The 23,239-nt window shown below is 42.1% G+C and overlaps 1 protein-coding gene across 1 annotated transcript in view; it reads right to left on the bottom strand.

The window, feature by feature from the left end:
- TTC17 (tetratricopeptide repeat domain 17) overlaps positions 1 to 23,239 on the bottom strand; it is a 63,871-nt gene that overhangs the window by 13,184 nt on the left and 27,448 nt on the right. Inside the window, exons 16-19 of the mRNA XM_074148410.1 lie at positions 21,329 to 21,515; positions 2,218 to 2,388; positions 1,015 to 1,268; positions 203 to 368 (exon numbers count right to left, since the gene is read on the bottom strand). Of these exons, the coding sequence (XP_074004511.1) occupies positions 203 to 368; positions 1,015 to 1,268; positions 2,218 to 2,388; positions 21,329 to 21,515 (778 nt within the window). The remainder of the gene's footprint in view (positions 1 to 202; positions 369 to 1,014; positions 1,269 to 2,217; positions 2,389 to 21,328; positions 21,516 to 23,239) is intronic.

Here is a 23,239-nt window from a genome sequence, read left to right as displayed (position 1 = left end):
TAGAAAGCTTTCATTCAGCAGATAAAGTTATTTCTGCACTTCATAAAGAAGTTGCAGAGGGAAGAGATTTCACATTTTTTCACGTACTCATCTAGAAGGCGTTATTTTACTATGTAGTCTTTGTGGCACGTATTTATGGTAATAAACTAATGTAATATAAAAGCTGCAAATGACTTGGCTTTCTCTAGAAGCAGCAGGTTACCTATTGGTCCAGGAGAAGGTATCTTTGGTCCACTGATCTCCAGGGCAGTTTGGTAAAAGTTTTCATTTTCTCCATTAGTCCCTTCTTCTCCATTTCTCCCAACTGGCTCCTGGAGATCCAAGCTTTCAGCTTTTGGTTTCTTTAAACGTTTGACCTGAAAAGTGATCTGCCAAAAAGAACAGTATTAGTAAGGTTAACAGTAAGAAACATCACCAATGTTATCGGCTCCAATACACTATTGGTTTTAGCCCAAAGATTAAATTTCAAAGGTGTTCCAGATGACACCTTTTTCTCTCTCTCCCTCTCTCCCCATCTCAACCCCTTCTCTAAGCCTGCTCACTTTCACTGCATCACACCGTGCAAACAAAGTACACAACTTCAATCCCCAACATGGGAGAAAGCCAATTTAGCTGCTGGAGAACTGAAAGGCATTTTTCATTATGTATTTTGTCCATAACGTGATGACAACAGATATTTCATTGTTCCACGGTAACTGGAACTTTGAGTTAGAAACTTTTCTCCTTCGTAACGGTGAGCAAGAAGTTTGAAGGCACCCAGCATCGTTCAGCACCTAAGCTCTTGCTGCTGATAATCAAGACGTATGATGTCATTTTTAGTGATGCGGAGGCCTTTCCTTTAGAAGACGGATTGAAACTACTTGTTCATTTCACGCAAGCCATGAACCAGCTTTTAGGCCCACAGGGGAAGTTCCTATATATATTCCAGCATTAAACCCCCTGAAGTGTCCTCATCTTTCCCTCCTCCACAAGAGTAAGTTGGCATAAGACTTAAGTAAACTCATCCGAACTCACCCATTCAGCTTCATCATCATCATCACCACAGTCCCCAAAACAGGAGCTGGCCAGTCCATCCTGAGATCCCTTCTTTAGGACACGGATTCCCTGCAAGTCCATCCGACGACCTTTGACCTCCAGCGCCCCTTCAAAAGCTTCCTGAGGCCATGAGTTTTCAAACTCATCCACCAAAGCCAGCATCTCTTCAGACATCTGATCATCTTCTAAGCCCTCCATTCCCTCTGAACCATTGCTTTCTGCAGTGACCATGTCTAAGAGGGAATACCATAAAAATGTCAAAAATTCTTTTCCTGGTGCTTCCACAAATTGTATTAAAAAGATCTTTTTTCCCTGTGACCTGACTTTCCCATTTGCACAAACCAAATACCACTGACAACTCACTGCATGCTGGAAATGGAGAGGGGGACTGGAGAACACAGACTTCCCAACTGCAAATATTCATCAAATGTTGCTTCAAAAAAATCAGTAAATCTATACCACTTACCAGTTTCCTTTCCAAACCAGAATTTTGCCTGTTTGAGGGAGTAAACAGTTGGAGTCTTTTCTCTATATATGTGCATTAAACACTGAATAAAACTTTCTGTGCCTTAACCATAGACCCTGGTTTTCTTCCCTTCTGTCTGGCACAGCTGACACGGAATTCACTGAGGTACAATCAACATGTTTGTAGACTCTGGCAAGAAACTACATCCTCTACCTTGGAAAATGTCTAAACCCTGATCTCATTTTTTTTATTGAATGCATTTTGATGCTACACTTGGAGAAGAAGAACAGTGAAGGGAATGAAACCGGTTTTAAGGGTTATTTGTCATTTTTCAGAGGGGGGTGAAAACACAGCTTCTTGGAGGAAGGAAGAAAGCTCTTCTGAAAGATCTAGAACAGACTCATTTGCCACCATTGATTTTAAGGCTCTACCCTGGTGAGGCCACATCTGGAGCACTGTGTCCAGTTCTGGGCTCCCCAGTTCAAGAGAGACAGGGAACCGCTGGAGACGGTACAGCAAAGGACCACAAAGATGATGAGGGGCCTGGAGCATCTCTCTGCCCAGGGAGGTGGTGGAGTCTCCATCTCTGGAGACATTCCAAACCCACCTGGACACGTTCCTGTGCAACCTGCTCTGGGTGGACCTGCTCTGGCAGGGGGGTTGGACTAGATGTTCTCCAGAGTTCCCTTCCAACCCCAAATCATTCTGTGACTTACTTTCCAGTCTCAAGAAGGAGGGATCCCTTGCTGAACTCTGAGTAAGGATGTCTGGATCTTCTGTCCCTCCCTCGGAGCGTCCTTCTGTCACTGCTGTAACTGACTCATGGTGGCCATCAAAGTATTTCTCCTTGTCATGATTGCCATCTGGATTTTTCTCATGACAGTGGCCTGAAAGGGGGAAATTTAATGACACAGCACGTAAGACCAGTCCTCCTGGATACAAGTGTGGAAGCTACAGTCTGCTAGTTTTCTACATAAGGATTAACAGAATAATTCCACAAGGTGTCAAAGACTTCATTTGGTGATTAAAAAGCTGATCTGCCTCTTGACAAGGCAGATCACCTACAACAGTTACAGGAAAGCATGTTATTAGGTATGCACTGTGAACTACTAACGAAAGAAGAATCAGTTCTCTTTTGAGGGAAGGCTGCAGAGCACGTAGGAAACAACTCTGTGCTGGCAGCCACTCCAGCGAGCACTCCCAAGACATATTTTTAGCGACAATGTGCCACACGTGGGGGTTTCCTACCGTATGAACTTCACTTAGGCACCATAACGCTCACCGTGCTTATGTGCAAGAGAAAAAGGGCCAAGGCAGACTGATACAGGACTGCCAGGCTCTGACCTTCTGTGCCAGCAACAGACAGTACGTAGGTAAGACCAGCTCATGAAATAGACAGGCAAAAGCCACTAGGATTAATCTGTGTCAAAAAAACAGAAGTTTTTTCAGCTGAAAATCTAACATCTATAATCCTGTGGTCACATAGGATATAATCCTGTGGTCAGGTTACAGGCTCACATTCTGCCAAAGGCAAAGATCTAGGAGTAACATTGGAAAAATCCAAATGTAGGACCCAGTAATGAACAGATTAAAAAAAAAAAAAGCCTGTCACCACCCAGAAAAACAGATTCCATGCACAAAGCTGTTGCTCTCAACCCCCTCTTTCCTATATTTCAGTCACTTGAGAGTGAAAATAGCATGCATATACAAATGAATTAAGAAGCACATAGCGAATTAAAGCAAGCTTAAATTAAACACAAGGTTCTCAAGTATGTTCCCCATTCTACCCCCATGAATGTGAATTGTGTTGCTCCGCGCATATGGAAAGCATTATTTTTTTCAACCGGCAGCATATAATAGAAAGAACGTGAATAAAGTAGATCAGTGACTCCTTTCCTCTCCATGCAATGATCCTGTGCTACAAAAGAATATCGTTAGGTCCCACTCTCATCAGGCCAGCGGAATGAGAGGACGGTTGTAACTCTTGATTAGGGGTAACCAGTTCCACCACTTCTCAGCAAAGCAAAACGATGGCTTTTTGCTGTAGGCTCTCAACTTTTACATCTGTGAACACTCAGGTGGCATCTCTGGATGAGAAACAGACCAGCATTCTGTGTGTGTGTGTGTTACCAAAGTATCAAAGTTATCAAACAAATAAAAAAACCTTCAGAAAACCCTCTCTGAAAACTATTTCTTGCCCTACCTTTTCTGCTGTATATAAAAGAACTCAAACAATGTAATTTGACGAGTAAATACATAAAACAGCAGCAGTTTCATAAACTCTTTTAACACATGCCACTGTTATACTCTGCCTTTCCTACTCTATCAGTCATTGACTCTTTCTTTAATCCCCTCCCTGTCTCCCTCATGCTGTCACTAAAAATTAGGCTTCATTAAAAAAAAGTTTAAAAAAAAAAAATCACTTCAATATATGGAGATCCTCATGTTTAATTTATGAGAAATGGTGTGCACAAAACCCTAAAGCTGAAAATATGTCCCCCTGCCTGACATCAAACCAGCCTGATTTTGATGCAAGTCAGGTGCTTCTCAGTAAATGTGATGACCACAATTCCCTCTGCTGAAGGTCAGCTCATCATTAGTATAAAGGAAAAACGCAAAGGGGTCTGAAAAAAAGACATCTGTTTTTAATTGAAATAAAAACGCCGATAAGAGAAAAAAGCTGGAAATAGCAAGCGGAAAGAAAAAAAAAGCATGAAGGCACTTAAAATTCCACTTAAGACCAACTCTGTTAATATTAATTTACAAACACTGACAGCTAAAAACAGATTAGAGGAGAGCACTGGCTTTCTTGGGATTTGAGAACTGCTATATATAGAAACCTGAGCAGCCTAATTTTTTCAAATTGCTGCTTTCAGTTGTCTGACGTCACAGCAGGAAAAAAAAAAAGCCAGTTGAAAAACCCATGGAAGCTCAAGATCTCTGATGGGCATCCTGTGAAGCTGGTGGCACTGACACAATGCAAGTCACAACTTTACAGCTTGTCTCAGCCTGAAGACCAAGAGGGAAGACCCACCAGGTGGGAGCTGAGACGGGTATGGGAATAATGTAGCCCCAAACTCCAGGCACATCCACTGGCTGCAGAACATCAGCTGTACCATTGCAATGCTTAGAATCACAGAATGGTTTGCGTTGGAAGGGACCTTAAAGATTATTAAGTTCCAACCCCTTGCCCTGGGCAGGGACACCTCCCACCAGACCAGGTTGCTCAAAGCCCCGTCCAACCTGGCCTTGAACATCTCCAGGGATGGGGCAGCCCCAGCTTCTCTGGGCAACCTGTTCCAGGGTCTCACCACCCTCACAGCAAAGAATTTCTTCCTAATATCCAATCTAAATCTCCCCTCTTTCAGCTTAAAACCTTAGTTGTGTGAAGGACAACAGTGACTGTCACTTTCTTGCCCCTTTATTTTCTGAGAGCAGCTGTTGCCACTTTTCCTACTGATTCTGCAGAGCTCAGAGAAAAGTGAATCAGAGCTTGTCCTTCCTTGTGCACTATGAAACCAGGTTACTATGTCCCAGGCAGCGAAACAAAAATGTTATAGAGATGACACAAAGTAAGCTCCTGGGCCTTTATTTAAGTGGTGGAAATAACACAAATAAATAGCCTGATTGTGCCAGGTTAATGTAGAAACTGGGAGGAAAAAAAGGAGAATAAATGCCTAAGTTATAGGAGAGTAAGTTCCTAAATTATAAAGCAATCTATCGGTTAGAAAAAGCAAATACAAACTCTAAACTGAATCATGGAGACCTTGGAGATTAAAAGCATAACACAGTATTATATATTAAAGGTCTCTTTCCCATATTGTTCTAGTTTGTAATTTTTGTGGCCGATGTGAATGCACTTACACAGCACTAGCACAGCACACATTTTAAATGTAAAAAATACCTGCTAGATCATCCATCCCATCTAATATCAACCACCTGCTTCATTTTCATGACCCCTCTTGAACGCCCACCGAAGGAGCGATACCTACTACAGTCGGTAGGGCTAAAAAAAACCCAAACAAAACGACTTAGGTTCTTCTTTAGGAATTGGATGATTCCGCTTGGAAACAACGATGAACCTCCCTTATTACGTATAAACTTTTTTTAGTACTACGTAGGTTTTTTTTTTTTTTCTTTAAGAGCAAACTTCTGTCAATTTAGGTGACTCCAGACCCTCTGACCGAAAGCCACTTACCTAAAGAGCAAGGAAAGAAATGTGAAAAGCATGGAAAACAAACCATGCCCCCAGCGTATCACATGGAAGTGCCGCACCTTGAAGGAGGTCTTGAAAGTAAGCAAACCTCCCCATTAAAGAGGACGCTGATTGTTTTAAAAATCTAAATTAACTGCTACTGTAGCTGTTGGCATCTTGTGGTACGTCTGGCAGAGAACACAAGGCCTCGCTAAATATTTTCACCATCTGATTCCTATATTCTGACTTAAGATACATGATTTGGTGTCATCAACAGCACTGGAAAATAAAAAGTAAAATTATCTCCAAGTGTCTTCGGTCACCACAGAGTTTTTACTGATTGTTTATTCTTTCTCTAATTGTCAGTGTAGAGCTTGCAAAATACGCTATTCCTGAACTCCACCATCTATGTTCCAAAAGACTACGTTTAAAAAATTAATTGACTCCTAACTTCATGTGACACGACAAACTCATTTCCTTAAATTTCTGGTACTTATTTAGAAGCTACGATGGCAGAACAATGGTTGAAAACTAAAAGTCAAGTAATTTAAAATTTTAGGTACCGATTTTTTTTTCCTACCAATTGGAATAAGCAGAGCTGGATTATCTCTGGAATGTTTGTAGTCAGTGACTTGCATTAGGTTATGCAAAATGCCAAGTTATCTGGAGACAAGTGTCACTTAAATGATGCGCCTCTTTATGGTGTAACAGTACAAAGAGAGAACTGGACTTAATACAGACATAAATCAGCCCAATACCTGGGTTGTCAGGGTATGAAACGAGCTGAAACCAAGCTGCTAACAGGAATTATTAATTCTACGCTTGTTTTTGATGCACGCTCAAAACTAGTACTCCTCACAGTGAAATTTAGTTAAAGATAATTCTCTTTTTTTTATAGCTGGAATGGCATATCACTGAACTCTGTGGAAATAGTTTTTAATCCCTTCATGCAGATGAATAGTCTCATCTACAGACATTTCAGGGGCAGTGCAATAAGCAGCCTTCTTTTTAGTTTTGCTGGTCACTGTTTGCACCGATGGAGACAGACACAAGTCAAAGGGGGTCGTATATTACCACTTCAGGTATGAAAGCACGTAACAATCAACACTGCTCTTAGGCCACCTGAAAACTTTGGGGGTGCTAACAAGTCCCGTTCAGTGCTTCATATCCCAGGCATTAGAGTTTACAAAAACAATCCGGAATGAAGGAACTCGCCTATTGGAGCCCTTTCACGCATCTAAAAACCACTGGGATCTCCGTCATCGCATTTTGGGCCAAACAAGCACCTGAAGAACTGTTTTACTTTTTGCACCACGGCGTGAGGTCACTGCAATCTGCCATCAACGAGCCAGGGTTAGTGTTACGGGGAAGTGCTGTTTGAGAGACCACTCTTCACACAGAAAACACCAGCTTTGACTTTCAGAGCAATGTTAACACTGATGATTAACACTCAAATTACCTTTAAGTTTCAAGGTGAACACGATCATTTCCTGAAGATCTTGTGAGCCGTTAACAGCAACCAAGTTATTCCAATCGCATATGAACAGGAATTTGATTGAAAAACATTTGTTAACAGAAAAAAGTCCAGGCCAGTTATTTTGAGATGAGTTCTAAAAGCAAAAGGATGAGCAGTAACTGCAGAAGAGACCTGTCTTTAGCAGCTAGTGCTGCTTTGCTCACCTTAATTATAAATTAACATGGTTCTATTAAGATTTTGCTCCAAAATTCATGCATTCCTTTTCTTACCGTTTTCCTGAAAAAAATACAGATTTACACTTCAAAACAAGCCCCACCATTGAGCTTCAAAAAGGGGGAACTGCAGACCACTTACGACTAAACAGGAGTGTCATTAAAAACATGTTACAGAAAGGTCACGAGCTGTAATTGCTGAACTTCAAGACAGCACTGTGCTCCAGAAGCAACACCAAAGAAAATTTGGTGCTTTCCATGCACAGATACATGTGAAAAAAACCCAAACAACCAAATAAAAAAAAAACAAACAAGGACTTCTCAGTTTATTTTTAGTGAAAAAACGATCAACAGATGGAGGAGGGAAGTAAAGGGAGAAGAAAAGTAGTAGTTGTTAATTACAGTTGCCCGGCTATGCAATTACCGACTGGTCAATGTTTGATAGGTCTCAACTGAAGAGAAACACCCATGTCCTGCTTCATATTCACTGTGCGACCGGGGAAGACACAAAGCAGACAGGCAACCTATGTCTAGAGAAGCAGAGAACTGTTGGAAGCCTTGTTGCAGACTCAAAACCAGCCCCCCCAGCGCTCAGTCCTGCTCTCCCTGAACCCGACAGTGTCACTGCTTCCTTCAACAAGGCACGACTGCTCCACCGCAGTAAATCGAAGTTTTACCAGTACCTTTTACAGCTGTAGCACACTGGATAAATGACTAAACCCGATGTATCCACTACCCACACATCATCATAGCTGCTACTCTGCAATAAAAGAGGACAGATTGTAATAAGTTCCCTCTCTGGTCATAGAATCGTAGAATCATCCAGGTTGGAAGGGACCTTTAATATCATTGAGTCCAACCATCAACCTAACACTGAGAAAACCACCACCAAACTACGTCCCTCTGCATCACGTCTACCCATCTTTTAAATACCTCCAGGGATGGTGACTCCACCACTGCCCTGGGCAGCGTGTGCCAATGCTCAATAACCCCTTCTGTGAAGAATATTTTCCTAATATCCATCCTAAACCTCCCCTGGAGCAACTTGAGACTGTTTCCTCTTGTCCCATCGCCTGTGACTTGGGAGAAGAGACCGACCCCCCCGGCTACACCCTCCTTTCAGGGAGTTGGAGAGAATGAGAAGGTCTCCCCTCAGCCTCCTTTTCTCCAGGCTGAACACCCCCAGCTCCCTCAGCCTCTCCTCACAAGACTTGTGCTCCAGACCCCTCACCAGCTCCGTTGCCCTTCTCTGGACCCACTCCAGCCCCTCAATGTCTTGTTTGTGGTGAGGGGCCCCAAAATGGACACAGCACTTGAGGTGGGGCCCCACCAGTGCCCAGTACAGGGGGACCATCACTGCCCCAATCCTGCTGGCCTCACTATTCCTGATACAAGCCAGGATGCTGGTGACCTGGGCACACTGCTGGTCAAGTATTTCAAGTTAAGTATCAGTGTGGGTACTGGCAGAGAATGATGTGTGTAGTGCCCAAAATTTAGACTAAGCTTTTGGTTTATTTTCTCCCCACAGAGAAACACTGTTCATTTTTAGCTTTTCCCTTAATATAAGCCCTCCTTTGCAAAACTGGAAGTTACAGGACAAAAATAAACACTTTCAAAGGACAGGACATACTGCTGACTGAAAAATAAATGCTAAGTATAGAAAACAAATTAGGAAAAGCAATATGAAGTATTTTAAAAGTTGATTTTCATGAATTCCTACCTCTCATCTAAATTCCTGTCTTAGATAAGGGGTCAGTGGCCCTTCTTCAGAGACGATGACAGGCACGCTCAAAATCCAGTAGTCAGAGAAGTGTGCTACACAACAAGCATTGGTTTGATGCACAGCAAACAACAGAACGATTTATGTGGTCAAAATTTAGACTCAAGCACAAAAAAATTGAAAAATACAGAAGTTCTTTTTTTTTTTTTAATTATTTATTCCAACAACAGGTTTTTAATTAAGAGGATTATATAGTGAAACAACCGTTCTCACTCATAGGGAAGTAGTTTTTAAATTTGATTTGTAGCCAAAAGATGCCTCTAAATTGGCTTAGCTATAGATTTAAAGATTATCTATTTGTCTTACTACTATAGCTGTGATTAAACCTCTCAAAACGTAACAAATGCCAACAATACGTAACCAGATTTCTTGTTCATATTAAGTGAGGAAAATACCTCACCACTGCGTAACAGACCAGTGCCTGATGAAGAGACACCAATTCTCCTTGTGAAATATATAGAAGTGTTAAATAAAATATGGAAAAAAAAGAAATTAAAAACCACTCACCTACATCAGGTCACAGTATAACGTACGCTATGAATATCGAAAGATTAATATGTAGTTCCCTGCACACAACACACTTCTGAAAGCTGTTTCTGATTAAGCCAGGGAAATTCTTAATTTAGGGATCACTAGCATAAGAAAAGGCAATGTTGGCCTGCATTTGGTTTGCTCTCTTTCTAATCTCTCCTCCATCATAAGCTACATACCTCTTCTTATGCTAAATATAAATATTTTTTTTAGGTCCTGTTAGATGCTACAGCACCTGTGAACTCAAGCTTAAAAGAGACTTTCAGTACAAGAGTAACCCACTCGGGAGAAGCGCCATCACGTAGTTAAACTCCACAACAGCGTAACTAACCCCTTTATGAGTTATTGTTACTTTCGACCTCTCCCAATGTATTGGGTTGACATCATAAAGCCAAGTAACAGTCTCATGTGTGTGTCTTTCGACTATCGCTCTGTCTGTAAGGCTTGCACCATATACTGGAATTTAAACTGTATTCCACAGGGAACTGATTTCACATATGTTATTTTAAGAAAATACTTATCATAGGCTGTATTATGTTTATCTGTGTATCTCTTCACCAGGTTGTACTCCTTAACAAGAGCAAATTAACAGACGTCATCCCTGACAACTGATAGATTTGCTCGGGATAGATACCCATGCAATCTTCCTCCTAACTGGAGACCAAAGCAGAGACACCGACGTGCTCCCAATAGCAAAACTGCGTTTTGCCCACAACTCAGCAGAGTTGTTGCTGCAACTAAGAAAAAAAAATAAAAAATAAATCAATCCTGGTTTTGAGGGAGGGATGAACAAGAAACAGATTAGCCTTTTCTTGAGTCCAGGTAAGGAATTCCTGCAGAAGGTTAAGTTTGATGAGAATACTGCTAACCACCCTAGTTTAGGATTCAACAGAAAAATCCTCTCCTCACACTGCCGGAATAGTACAAAGCTATAGAACAGCACCCGCAGAAAGACTAGGAATTTTTGGAAGAATGTCCCTTCTCCCCAGAACTGCTGTGTTCAAGAAACATCAATCCCTTTCTTTAGGGAAACTTTGAATTGTCCTAGTTTCAGCCACTAGTAGCCAGAACAGATGACAGATTTAAAGCTTTGAGGACAGTCAGAGCGCAACACAAACTCACATGAACCAGGCAACCAACCTTAAAAAGGAAAAAACAAATCAATAAAGTCGACAGACCAGGGGTAGTTAAGTGCCTGGCGCTCCACGGCTCAGCATGCAGCGCTCATTTTCATCTGAGCACATGGCATCACATGCTGCTCTGACACAATCTCAACATGACTCATTACAGGCTGAGCCTACACATCACCACTTCGCAAGTTCGCAGACTTAAGCCAAGCGGAAGCAGACTTCAAGGGCTTGGCAAGGAACTGGCTGGATGGCCGCACTCAAAGGGTTGTGGTCAACTGCTCAATGTCCAAGTGGCAGCCAGTGATGAGGGGTGTTCCTCAGGGGTCGGTACGGGGACCAGTGCTGCTCAACATCTTTGTTGGAGACATGGATGGTGGGACAGAGTGCACCCTCAGCAAGTTTGCTGATGACACCAAGCTGTGTGGTGTGGTCAACAAGCTGGAGAGAAGGGATGCCATCCAGAGGGACCTGGACAGGCTTGAGAGGTGGGCCCATGCAAACCTCATGAAGTTCAACCAGGCCAAGTGCGGGGTCCTGCACCTGGGACGTGGCAATCCCAGGCACAAATACAGGTTGGGCGGAGAATGGCTGGAGAGCAGCCCTGAGGAGAGGACTGGGGAGTGCTCATGGATGATAAGCTCAAACATGAGCTGGCAGTGCGTGTTGGCAGCCCAGAAAGCAAAATGAATCCTGGGCTGCATCAAAAGAAGCGTGGCCAGCAGGGCGAGGGAGGGGATCCTACCCCTCTACTCTGCTCTCATGAGACCCCACCTAGAGCACTCTGTCCAGCTTTGGAGTCAACACAGGAAGGACATGGACATGTTGGAACAGGTCCAGCGGAAGCCACGAAAATGATCAGAGAGCTGAAGCACCTCTCCTATGAAGACAGGCTGAGAGAGTTGGGGGTGTTCAGCCTGGAGAAGAGAAGGCTCTGGGGAGACCTTATAATGGCCTTTCAGTACCTGAAGGGGGCTTACAGGAGAGATGGGGAGGGACTCTTGATCAGGGAGGAGAGCCATAGGACGAGGGGGAAGGGTTTTAAACTGAAAGAGGGGAGATTTAGATTAGTTACTAGAAAGAAATTCTTTGCTGTGAGGGTGGTGAGACCCTGGCCCAGGTTGCCCAGAGAAGCTGTGGCTGCCCCATCCCTGGAGGGGTTCAAGGCCAGGTTGGACGGGGCTTTGAGCAACATGGTCTGGTGGGAGGTGTCCCTGCCCAGGGTAGGGGGGTTGGAACTGGATGATCTTTAAGGTCCCTTCCAACCCGACCATTCTATCACTCTAAGCTGTTAATGACACTAGGCTGTGCATTGTCGGTTCTCCCATACATGGGGACCACATGGTCTTTCTCTTCCGTACAGGCTTTAACCACCTCACTAGTTCAGTCTGTACAGCTTTCCTATGAACTTGTTGGTGCAACTACATCTTCCTGGAGATGTAGCTGGGGTATTACTGTTCCTCCTAAGCAGGCTGTTGAACACATGCAGTTGTTGGACCTTCTTAAAAAGGTCCAGCTCTAGTGAACACTATTCAGGTTCAGTAAGAATTTTTAGCAGCTACGTGCAAGAAACCACCATGGGCAAAAGCAGCTTCCTAAAAAGAGAAGACAACACAGACAGTCACCAATGTCTCATTTTGTCTACATTCCTATCACAGAAAAGCACCAAAAATGTTGCAGAGAAATGTTATACATCCGAAAACTGAAGGTATCAGTTTTGAAAAATTTAGCTGGAAAGAAACCCTTTTCCCTGCCACTCCAACCCCTGAGGATCCCCCCCTACTACATGAACACACAGTTATGCTGAAGTAACTGAAGGATCCAGGTAACACATCATGAAGAATCATTTGCATTATAAAGGCAGGTAAAAACAGGAAACGCCATATTATATTTGGTTTAGTACTGTACTGCTTTTCCTTCATATATTTATAGTTTGGCAGCGGTAAACTCTCACTGAACTGTCCTACAATTCTGAATTCCCTTCCACCATGCTATCCCCATTTCCTCAGTTACTCCTGCAGCTGAGGCCAGGACTTTCTTCTCCCTCCTCTGCCCAGCCCGTGGCCTTCTGGTCCTGGGAAAGGACAGGATGAATCCAGAACACTAAATACTGTAGGCATACCATTCTCAACAGAGCACGGTGCAAAGCCAGACCGGTGACTGTAGGGAGAAGCTGTTAGGTATGCTGTCATGCTGTAAATAAGCAGAGTGAGGATGTGAGCGAGCAAGACAGACTTTGCATGACGTAAAGAAATCACCTAACGTTAGCATAAAAAGAAGCTGCAGACCAAAATCGCCTATTAGCATGTTTAACAAATGCAAAAAAGAATGATATTTGAGCAACAGAGATATACTTAAAGACAGGAGGCTTTGTTTGCCTTTACAGAAACCCTGCAGATGCCTAACATCCAAGCAGTAGCTTGGAAGTGATGTGCATGAGCAATAGGTGTACAGCCTTTGGATACTGGTGTAGCTAAAAATGCCAGGTTTAACATAGTACCCCATTCTTTGATTTTTAAATTTAAGAATCCCAATCGATACATCCCTGCATAGCACTGAGAAGAAAAATACATGGAGCTTGGAAAGGAAAGGTTTCAAAGTGAGCTCAGCATGGTCCTTCACTTTCAGCCACTCAAGAGACACTAGACAAAGACTTTTCAGGGAAAGATCTGATTTATACAGCAGGCACTAAATCAAATAGTAAAAAGCATCGAAAAGACTGTGTCTGGTCAACTGCCTTCCAGATCACAACACTAAAATTCTAGGAATGCCATGATTATTGCAGGATTATTGTGGACGGTAGGAACTGTTTCCTCGCTGGGCTGGTGGTCCAATCACCAGCTGAAAACAAAACTGAAAGAATAATTAGGTCCCGTTCCTCCCCCAGACCACATTCTCCCATCAGATTTCTCCAGGATCCCCCAGTCAGAGGCGTGTCTGACATTTCCTGACACCTCCACCCCTAGGGATGCCTGCCTCCAAAGGGGACAAAAAGCAGTCCTCACTCTCCGTATCTCCCACCTGCCCACGTTCAGTAAGATGTTTTCATTCTACACAAGCACAATTTAACCACCTCTTACTCCTAAGAGCCCAATTTGTGCAGCACCAGCAGATCTTTCAGCTGGACCAACACTCTATGGTGTCCCTTGCCACAGATGCTCAAGGAAGAAAGAATCCAGCTTGATTTTCAGATCCCCGGTGGAACACATACAGTGAAGAGCAGGTATGCGGGGGTAGGAATAAGGAACTGAGTATTTCACTTCAAATGATAACATTGATTTTTAGAACCACTCCTGTTGAAAACAGAACCCACTTTCTCTATGCTACTATTAAATGACAATGCAAACGCTTGCCACGATGTGTTTCTGATGGCTCTGACAAGCTGCTCACGTGCTTCATAGACTTCTGCTTGTTTAACAGCCCTGCTGGTGCCTACTGTTCTGATCATACAGCTGAACTTTCCCATAAGACAATGGAGAGAGTGTAAAAGCAACAGATAAATGAATGATCATGGATCCCATCCTTTCCATTAATATAATCAGATAAAAATAAGAGTACTAACAAATAAGAGCGGTAACATTTGTGGAGTCTAAATAAGGCTCGGGAGCACTCAAGAATTCTGCCATCACATGATATGCAAGTCAAAGAAAGGAAAAGTTGAATTTTAAACATACAGTAGTGTTCAGTTCAGAATCTCATACAACTAGTATAGATTCTGGCATTTTGCTTCAACTAAAACAAGATTAAATTCTGAGCTAATCCCAACACTCTTCTCCTCTTTCCACCTATTAATACCGTAAGTGATGAACATTCCTCACTCAAGATACAGCAGCTTGAAAAGAAGGAAAGTAAAATGCTCTTATGATAAAAACGTCTAAAAGGACCTCATGCTATAGCAAACATACACGAAATTTAGCAGCCCCTTGCTGGGACCATCAGGTCAGTCATGGGTTGTAGGGGATCACTGTGTAAGTGAAAGGTGCATTTAAAAATGCAAAGTATTTCACCTTTCTACATTTTAACACGCTATTGTAAAGAAAGTGTATGTGATGCTTTTGCTAAGTGTTTGTGTATCTGAAATGGCTATAGGGATTGCAGCTGTTAAGAGTCAGAGGCTTGAACTGTGATGTTGATTTCAGCACGTCCGTAAGCTTACTATCGGAGTTTCAAGCAGAGATTCTCCTCTCAGGTCAATCTCTCCTCTTCAGGTCAATTTGCTTAAAGGTCTAAGCTTATTAACTTTGTAAGAACTTAAGTGCTGGGGGGGACAAAGGAAAAATCTATACACTTAAAACATCAGATTCCCTCTCCCCACGTTTTATTTTAAGAGGAAGTAGATGAAATAAAACAAGACTTTTGATTTCATGTGGTGCAGGGTATTTGCACCACAAGAGGGCACTAAACCCATACTTAAAGTGGATCATTAAGCTTTTGCTGTACACGTTCCAGAGCTAAGTCATAAGGAAGTATGTATTGCTTCCAAACGTACACGCTCACTGCACAAAAGCATTCAGATATCCTGATGGCAGGCACATACGTTCTTCACGTACTCACACTGCCACTACTTCCAAGTGAGTAGCAAAAAGCTTTACTGTAAAAGCACTATCCTGCCAAGTACTGAAAGACAGCGAGACCAAGGAAAAGAGAAGCTTGAAACAAGTTATGCTTCAGGTTTTGAACAGACTCAGAGAATGGTTTGGGTTGGAAGGGACCTTTAAAAATCATCTAGTCCAACCCCCTGAAGCCCAGGAGCAAGAAAACTCATTCTAATAATACAGTTTAAGATTTTGAATTTTGATCTTGCCTAAAAGAACGTGAAGGGCATGAGCTCATAATGAATGCAACTGTCAGAGGTAGATGCTCACAGTCAGATAAAAACATTTTGGGTACAAACGACTTCTGCTTGTCCAAGCAGCAATTCTGTTTACACACATAAGGAAAAGTATTATGCAACAGCAATTAACAAATCGGCACGTTTCAACGGCCAGCGACCATCACGCTAAAAATATGCTCAGTATATTGTAACCTTTTAATAAGGCCTGACAACACCTTAATGCTCACATCAGCCAATGGAATGCCACAGGAATAATCCCTCAGGCGTTAGGTGGATATTCCTCTACAGGCCTTATGGCATGACAGAAGCTACTTGCAATTTTTTAAACCTCAAAGGTGTGCAAAACCAACCTCTGCAATGCACCATTTCAATATCAGACAAAAACAATGCTGCCTTTCTCTACTGGTTTAATTAGCAGCACAAAGCCAAAGCATCCCGTTTCTGAAGCTCTGAGAGTTGACCGTGTTTTTCACGTTAAGTTGTTTTTTTGGTTTTTTTTTTTTTTTAACGCTTGTTATGGAAGTCTCTTGGTTCCGTTATTTGTGTGTCAGTATGGCTGCTCCGGGATCTGTCGAGCAACATCAAGTTTCTGCTACATAACGTCCTTCAGGAACCGACTTGCCAGCAACGTAACAGTTCATCATTCAGTAGAGCAACATCCTTACAGTTGCCAAGTCACATCTGGAAGGACCACCACAGGATTCTCCACTGACAGTGAAGTTTTCCGACCGTTTTCTAAGTTATTTGGGAATAAGGCAGTACGTTGGTCCAAGTAACAGAGGCAGATGTAGTACTGTAGCATTGTTAATGTATAGCATCCATGGCAGCTGCAACTGATTGAGCTCCTGCAGCTGCCTAAAATACATGTCATACATGACATAGCTGTACCAAATTTTGGACACCTCACACACCCCCCTCCATAAGAAAAAACTCACCAAAAACCTTTGCGGATTTAGAAACCCTTTTATAATGAAAGCAGACATTTATATAAACTTCAATATAGGAGGCAGAAGTTAAATAGAAGAGTGTTGGCCTGAGGTTTTTAATTCCTCTTCTCACATGCACAAAGCGACTTGGGTTTGAAATATAAGTTTCTATCTAGAATAGAGGTAAGTTAAAAAAAAAAAGTACCAGTCAGCAGTACAGATGGGAGCATATAAGCAGGCATCCAAGTCAGCATTAGTCTATCGCACTTCCAAAGTCCTGTGCTAACAGCAAATGTCCCAACATGCTTGAGAAAATTCCCATTCCACCTACTGGAATGTAACACATACTGTAATAAAAATCAGACTATAAATTCAGATTTTTGATCCCGTATTCCATGCCACGCTAACACATAACTCCCACTGACCATGTGTTGGGTTCTGCCGATGGCTGATGGCAGCAGAGCAAGGAACAACGTGTCTCGCTACCGAGTTCAGTTCTTGGGAACAGAGGCTTTTGACAGGCGAAGCCAAACCACAGCTATTGCATGGGCCTCCGACCCAAAGCACGGGCAGCCCTACCGCTGTCACCTTCAGAAATAACCAATGAGTGCTGATCAAAACAAGGTATTAAACTAGAGACAACATCTGACATCCCAGTTTCTTGGGAAGTTTTTCAGCGTAACACATCCATCTCAAAGGAGATGGATATAAATAGTTACGACGTGCCATCGAGTGCATGAAAACAAGAGGACAAACTAAATTCGGTATCAGATGTCCCCAAGCAGCAATGCGTGATATGAAAGGCCGTGAAAATTTCCCAAAGTAACGATCCAGTGATAGCGGGATTGTCAAGCACATATTTGATCCACGTACTTAAGATGTGCAGAAGCTCTATACCTAACGTCCCATTCAGGAAAGTGTGCAAAAGTGGTGTTCAGTTTGCATCCCATCATCAAAATGTGCCTTCCAGTCTGTCACCGAGCCAAACAGGAGCAGTCTTGTGCTGCTTTATGAATTTTATAAGTCTACATGATATTAACATTTTAACAAAAGCTGTTAAGTGCAACAGGGAATGTTAAATATTAGCATTTAAATACAGTTCACATTTTTTAGGTTCTATGTAGTGGTCGAATAATTGTATATACTTTTGCGTGATGTATTTAAGGTCAAAATTAAAACTTACAATCTCTTTTCAACTGTTTTCTTTGGACTGAAGGATGAACAGAAGACTCCCAAAATTTCAGGATACTTTTAAGTGCGAAGCGTGATTTCTGGGCATGCATTCTTGAAATAATGCTGATTTTTGGAGACTTAACCTCACTTTCATACAACCTGTCAAGGTTCCTCTCGAGTCAGCTGTAATTTACAGCGGGGAAACAAAATTTCCCCAAAACTTATAAAAATAAGATAGGCAAATCTACTTTTCCATTTCTGAATTCTGAGTTTTGACTTAGATCACAAATCATGATTAAGGTTGAAATAACTAATATGTTTATTTTACACTCTGCACAAGAACGTACAAAGAACATTTACACTATTTGTCAGGTTCATGCTTTCAGGTTTCTTGCACTCAGACAAAAGAGGACCTAAGGGATATTACAAACAGAAATGAAAAAGAAATAAATATTAAGACAGGAAAAGGCAAAAATATAAATATAGAATGAAATACTTAAATACAGGAATACTGAAATTTAACGAGCGAATTAACATGCTAAGGCATTTCCAGCTTTCTCTTGATTTAGCAGCTTCACAGACTCCTTAACAAAGAAAAGCAACCCAAACGTACCAGATGGACACATTCACGCTCAGTGTGTTAACCTGTGGCCAAGTGAGCAGAAAAGGAAAGAGAACACTTTTCTCATAAGCACTTTTGATATGTGTCTCTCCTCCCACTCAAGAAACAAACTTCCTAAACAGCACATGCAGTAATAGTTGACCTCAAAATGAACATCTTGGATCAGGAATCAGTGCAAAGAGCAGCCAAGAACTAGCCAAACTAGAGGAGTGTATCACAGAATCACAGAATGTATCACTGAATGATACAGGGTTGGAAGGGACCTCTGGATATCATCTAGTCCAACCCCCCTGCCAAAGCAGGTCCACCCAGAGCAGGCTGCACAGGAACGTGTCCAGGTGGGGTTTGAATGTCTCCAGAGAAGGAGACTCCACCACCTCTCTGGAAAGTCTGTTCCAGGGCTCTGCCACCCTCAAAGTGAAGAAGTTCCTCCTCATGTTTAGATGGAACTTCTTATGTTCAAGTTTGTGCCCGTTCCCTCTTGTCCTGTCCCTGGGCACCACTGAAAAACGACTGGCCCCATCCTCCTGACACCCACCCTTGAAGTATTTATAGGCGTTGATCAGATTCTCCCTCAGCCTTCTCCAGACTAAAAAGACCCAAGTCCGTCAGCCTTTCCTCATCAGAGAGATGTTCTAGGGCCCCTCATCATCTTTGTAGCTCTCTGCTGTACCCTTTCGAGCAGTTCCCTGTTGTTGAACTGGGGAGCCCAGAACTGGTCCCAGGTCTCCAGATGGGGCCTCACCAGGGCAGAGCAGAGGGGGAGGATGACCTCCCTCCACCTGCTGGTCACACTCTTCCTGATGCACCCCAGGATGCCATTGGCCTTCTTGGCCACAGGGGCACATTGCTGGCTCATGGGCATCCTATTGTCCACCAGGACTCCCAGGTCTTTTTCCTCAGAGGTGCTCTCCAGCAGGTCAGCCCCCATCCTGTACTGGTGCAGGGGGTTATTCTTCCCCAGGGGCAGCACCCCACACTTGCCCTTGTTGAATTTCATCAGGTTCCTCTCTGCCCAACTCTCCAGCCTGTCCAGGTCTCGCTGGATGGCGGCACAGCCTTCTGGTGTGTCAGCCACCCCTCCCAACTTTGTATCATCAGCAAAATTGCTGAGGGTACGTTCCATCCCTTCATCCAGGTCATTGATGAATATATTGAAGAGGACTGGACCCAGTACTGACCCCTGGGGAACACCACTAGTTATGGACCTGCAACCAGATTCTGCGCTACTAATCACAACCCTCTGAGCTCTTTCAGCCAATCTTCAATTCACCTGTAGGATTAAGTATTACGACAAGTTTAAGGAAGATAAGCAAATAGAAGAAAAGAAAGACGTAAAATACAGCCACTGCTCATTACCATCTCAGTTCTATGAAAGTCTCTTTAAATTACTTTCTGCTTAACTTCAAAATCAAGTGGCTATCACTAAGGTTTGACTGGATCAACTTTAACCTTGTGAGTTACAGCCATTTTTAAAGAAAGTCTTAATAAGAAGTAAACAAACATTGATTTTTTTTTTTCCAGAACAGTGTCTCACGATGAAATGTGCAAGTCCCGCTACTGCTTATGGTACCTGTAAGGATTTTTAAGAGAAGGGCAATCTGACATGAAGAGATTCGATGAAAGAGAACAGCCTAAGAGTTGACATTATGAAGTCAGCAAGAGACCCATCAGTTGGGCCATACTACTACTTACTACACTACATTTAGCCAAACAGCATTCATTTCTCTGCACAACCATGTGCTGTCGATCAGAGCAAAAATGCATATGGCCATAAAAGATAGTATTATTCTAATAGCATATTCTTGGAATTTCACCTACAATGGCATCATCCACGTTGTACCAGGAGATATGGCGGCCTCTAGTCTATGTTTACACAGTGTAATTCTAGGTGCTAAATCAGAGGAGATTTTCTCCACATCTTCCCACAGGAGAGGGAATTAAAAAAATAAAAATAAAAACCAGAGAAAGCCCTAGCAATCACAAAAAAAAAAAAAGTAAAAAAAAATAATCAGAAGTATTTCTCTCATGTGAGGTTTTCATTTAAAAACAAAGGAAAGACTAGATGGAAAGATACCTTAGTAACAATTTAAGAGAGAAGGAGGGAAGGGATTACAAAATATATTCATAAATGCTCTTCAAGATTGCTCATCAGCAGCATATTAGCCATAGGCAAGTATAGACAAAATACTTGAAATAGGCCAGTGGAATTCACTGAAATGAAAGAATCCACCTCCAAAAGCTATTATTGGTTTTGTTTTTTTTTTTTTCTTTTAATACAAGTAGTCACCAAGGTCAACAAAGCATTCTATCTCAAAATATTTAAAGGGTTTTTTTTGGTAGAGAAATTGGGTTTAAAGTCATTATTCTCACAGAGTTTTGGAGGGTTAAGAGCAGCGACCACAGACCCTTATAAAAGAAAAATATGTAGACACAATATAGTCTGTTCTATAAAAACTGAACAGTAGAAAATGACCTCCAAAGTCCTGAACACACTGAAAAAGATCTGGATTAAAACTAAACCGCTCTTCACCAATTTCTTCACCTTGAAGAAAACAAATCCATCTGCCTGTGAAATTTGAAGGGATGTACAAAGAGGCTGCTGAGTAGTTTCGCAGCAGTGGCTGTGTGCCACCATAAATAGTGAATCCAGCATCCCTCATTTACCAATAAGAGATACCGGCGAGGCCGCTAAGGTATTACTGACACGCTCAGGAAGTAATTTGCACTCAGTGGCAGCCCTCTAGATATTCAAGTCATCCTCAAGCACTTCTTAATGGAGTGTAACTTTTCCATTAAAAGCAGTGCCTCAACCTTGGTCCTCACAAGGAGAAAACGCTCTAAAGCAAAAGGGAGGATCCTTGGCAGAAAAAAAAGCAGAGTAATCATGAATTTCAGGTGCAAACAAGACACTATTTCACTTATGGCCCATCCTTCTGCAGTTGCTTACCGCTGCACATGGAAGAGGTGATGTTGTATAGGAAAGGATAAAACTGCAAACAGCGGATCATCTTCAGGCTGCTCTCACACTCCAAACACTTGGTCGTCAAATCCAGCGCGTGCCGGAAGGCCTGCAGAGCTCCACTAATGTTGTACAGAGCCAGATACGCGTTTCCGAGGCTCAAAAAAGTCAGGGGCTGCAAAGAGAAAAGCAACATACCCCAGCGTAAGTACGTTCGCTGTTGAAAATTGAAGCCAAGCAGGAAAAACCCCGTCAATCCACACCCTCTCCAATTTGGCTGGGAAGAATTTAGAAAACTTCTTGAACAGGGACTGCCGGTTCTTAGAACGGAGAACGAACAGCTTGATGAGCTAGTGCTAAACCAGAGCTGTTTTGACTTAAGGTTGTGTTCAGGATTCCATCTTCCTGTGATGAAAAACAGCTGTTAAATACACACTGAAGCTGAAATGAAGCATGAAGTACGTTACTTATAACCCATCTTAACACAATGCTTTCTGGGCAGAGTAGCAAAGAACTGAATTGAAATGCTTGAAGACATTTTAAAATGATGAAAAGTCAGCAAAACCATGAAAATATTCCTGGAGTTCTAGCAGGACAGATGCATTTCATTTGTCAAGAGTGTTCAGGATTTACTGGAGCAGAACTAGGTTACTGAAAACACCGATGTCACACTAGCTTAGGGGTATACACTAATGTTTACTTTCAATTCCTTATAAAACTTAATATTTTTGTCTGCTGCTTTTGGCTAGTCTCCTTAAAATAAGTATTTTTTTCTTAAAGTACAAATTATAAGCATCTTTTTCAGTGGGTAGAATTTAATTAGCACTTTAGTACAGGCATATAGTGAAGTATTACATTTTGTTTGTTGACTGAAAATCCTTTCCCTTACACAAAGTAATTTGCTGCAATTAACTGTATAATGCTATAATAATGACTGTGATATTGTAACTTAGTAGTCATTTTTTTCCACTGAAATGATTTTACATTCATCATGTGAAAACGTGGAAACTGATCAGTAGCTTGAGAGTTTTTCAAACTCATTTTAGCTTGTATTATTAAACACCGTTCAGAAAAAGGTACAAGCTGAGCAACAGGAGTTTTTAATTATTTTTTTTAAAGCTTTTGCTAATGTAGCACATCCTTCACTCCCCGTAGCTGTAATTCATTTTAATTTGTATTTACTTTCCATTATATCCCAGGAAATACTATTGAAGTACAAATTCTCCTGCCAGATTTTTTTGATACAATAGGTATCACAGGACTTGAGAATGCCTGAAAAATATAGGAGCAGCCGTTATAGTAACGAAGTAGGACTTGCCAGTATTTTTGAAGAAAAAAGCCCTACTCACACAGCATGGTCCTAAAGATCCCTCAGCTCCTCCCCTCCAAGGCTGTGCTTTCAAGCGTTCTTCTTAAGGCACATCATTCAAGCATAGTTCTCTCGCTGTCGTTTCTTTTTGCAATCTTTACCTGCCACCCAAATGGGTCAGATTCCTTTCAAACAATTGCAAAACTGTTCCTGGATGCTATGCTGAAAAAGTTTATTCTGCCTTTTTTTGTTTTTGGTTTTTTTTTGTTTGTTTGTTTTTTTCTTTCTTTTTTACATGCTCAATAACTGGTGGCCGGGCAGGTTTAAGCTGTCTGTTTATCTGACTACAGTGGGAGAAGCACAGGAAAAAGTCACTTGAACTTCTTACTGAAGCATCTCAGATGTTAAGGCCAAAATTACTCACTAGAGAAAGGGTGGTCCCTGCAATGTTCTGGCCAGTCCAGTAGTTCACAGAGATTATACAGCAATTTCTATGTGACAGGTGACAACCGACGAAATGTTTATAGGGTCACCATTCAGAAATAAAAAAACCCTGTTTTGAATCCATGACTGGAAGTGAAATCATACAA

The sequence above is a fragment of the Numenius arquata genome, chromosome 6 (genome assembly GCF_964106895.1).
Source record: "Numenius arquata chromosome 6, bNumArq3.hap1.1, whole genome shotgun sequence".
NCBI lineage: Eukaryota > Metazoa > Chordata > Aves > Charadriiformes > Scolopacidae > Numenius > Numenius arquata.
This window is presented reverse-complemented; position numbering and strand designations above follow the sequence as displayed.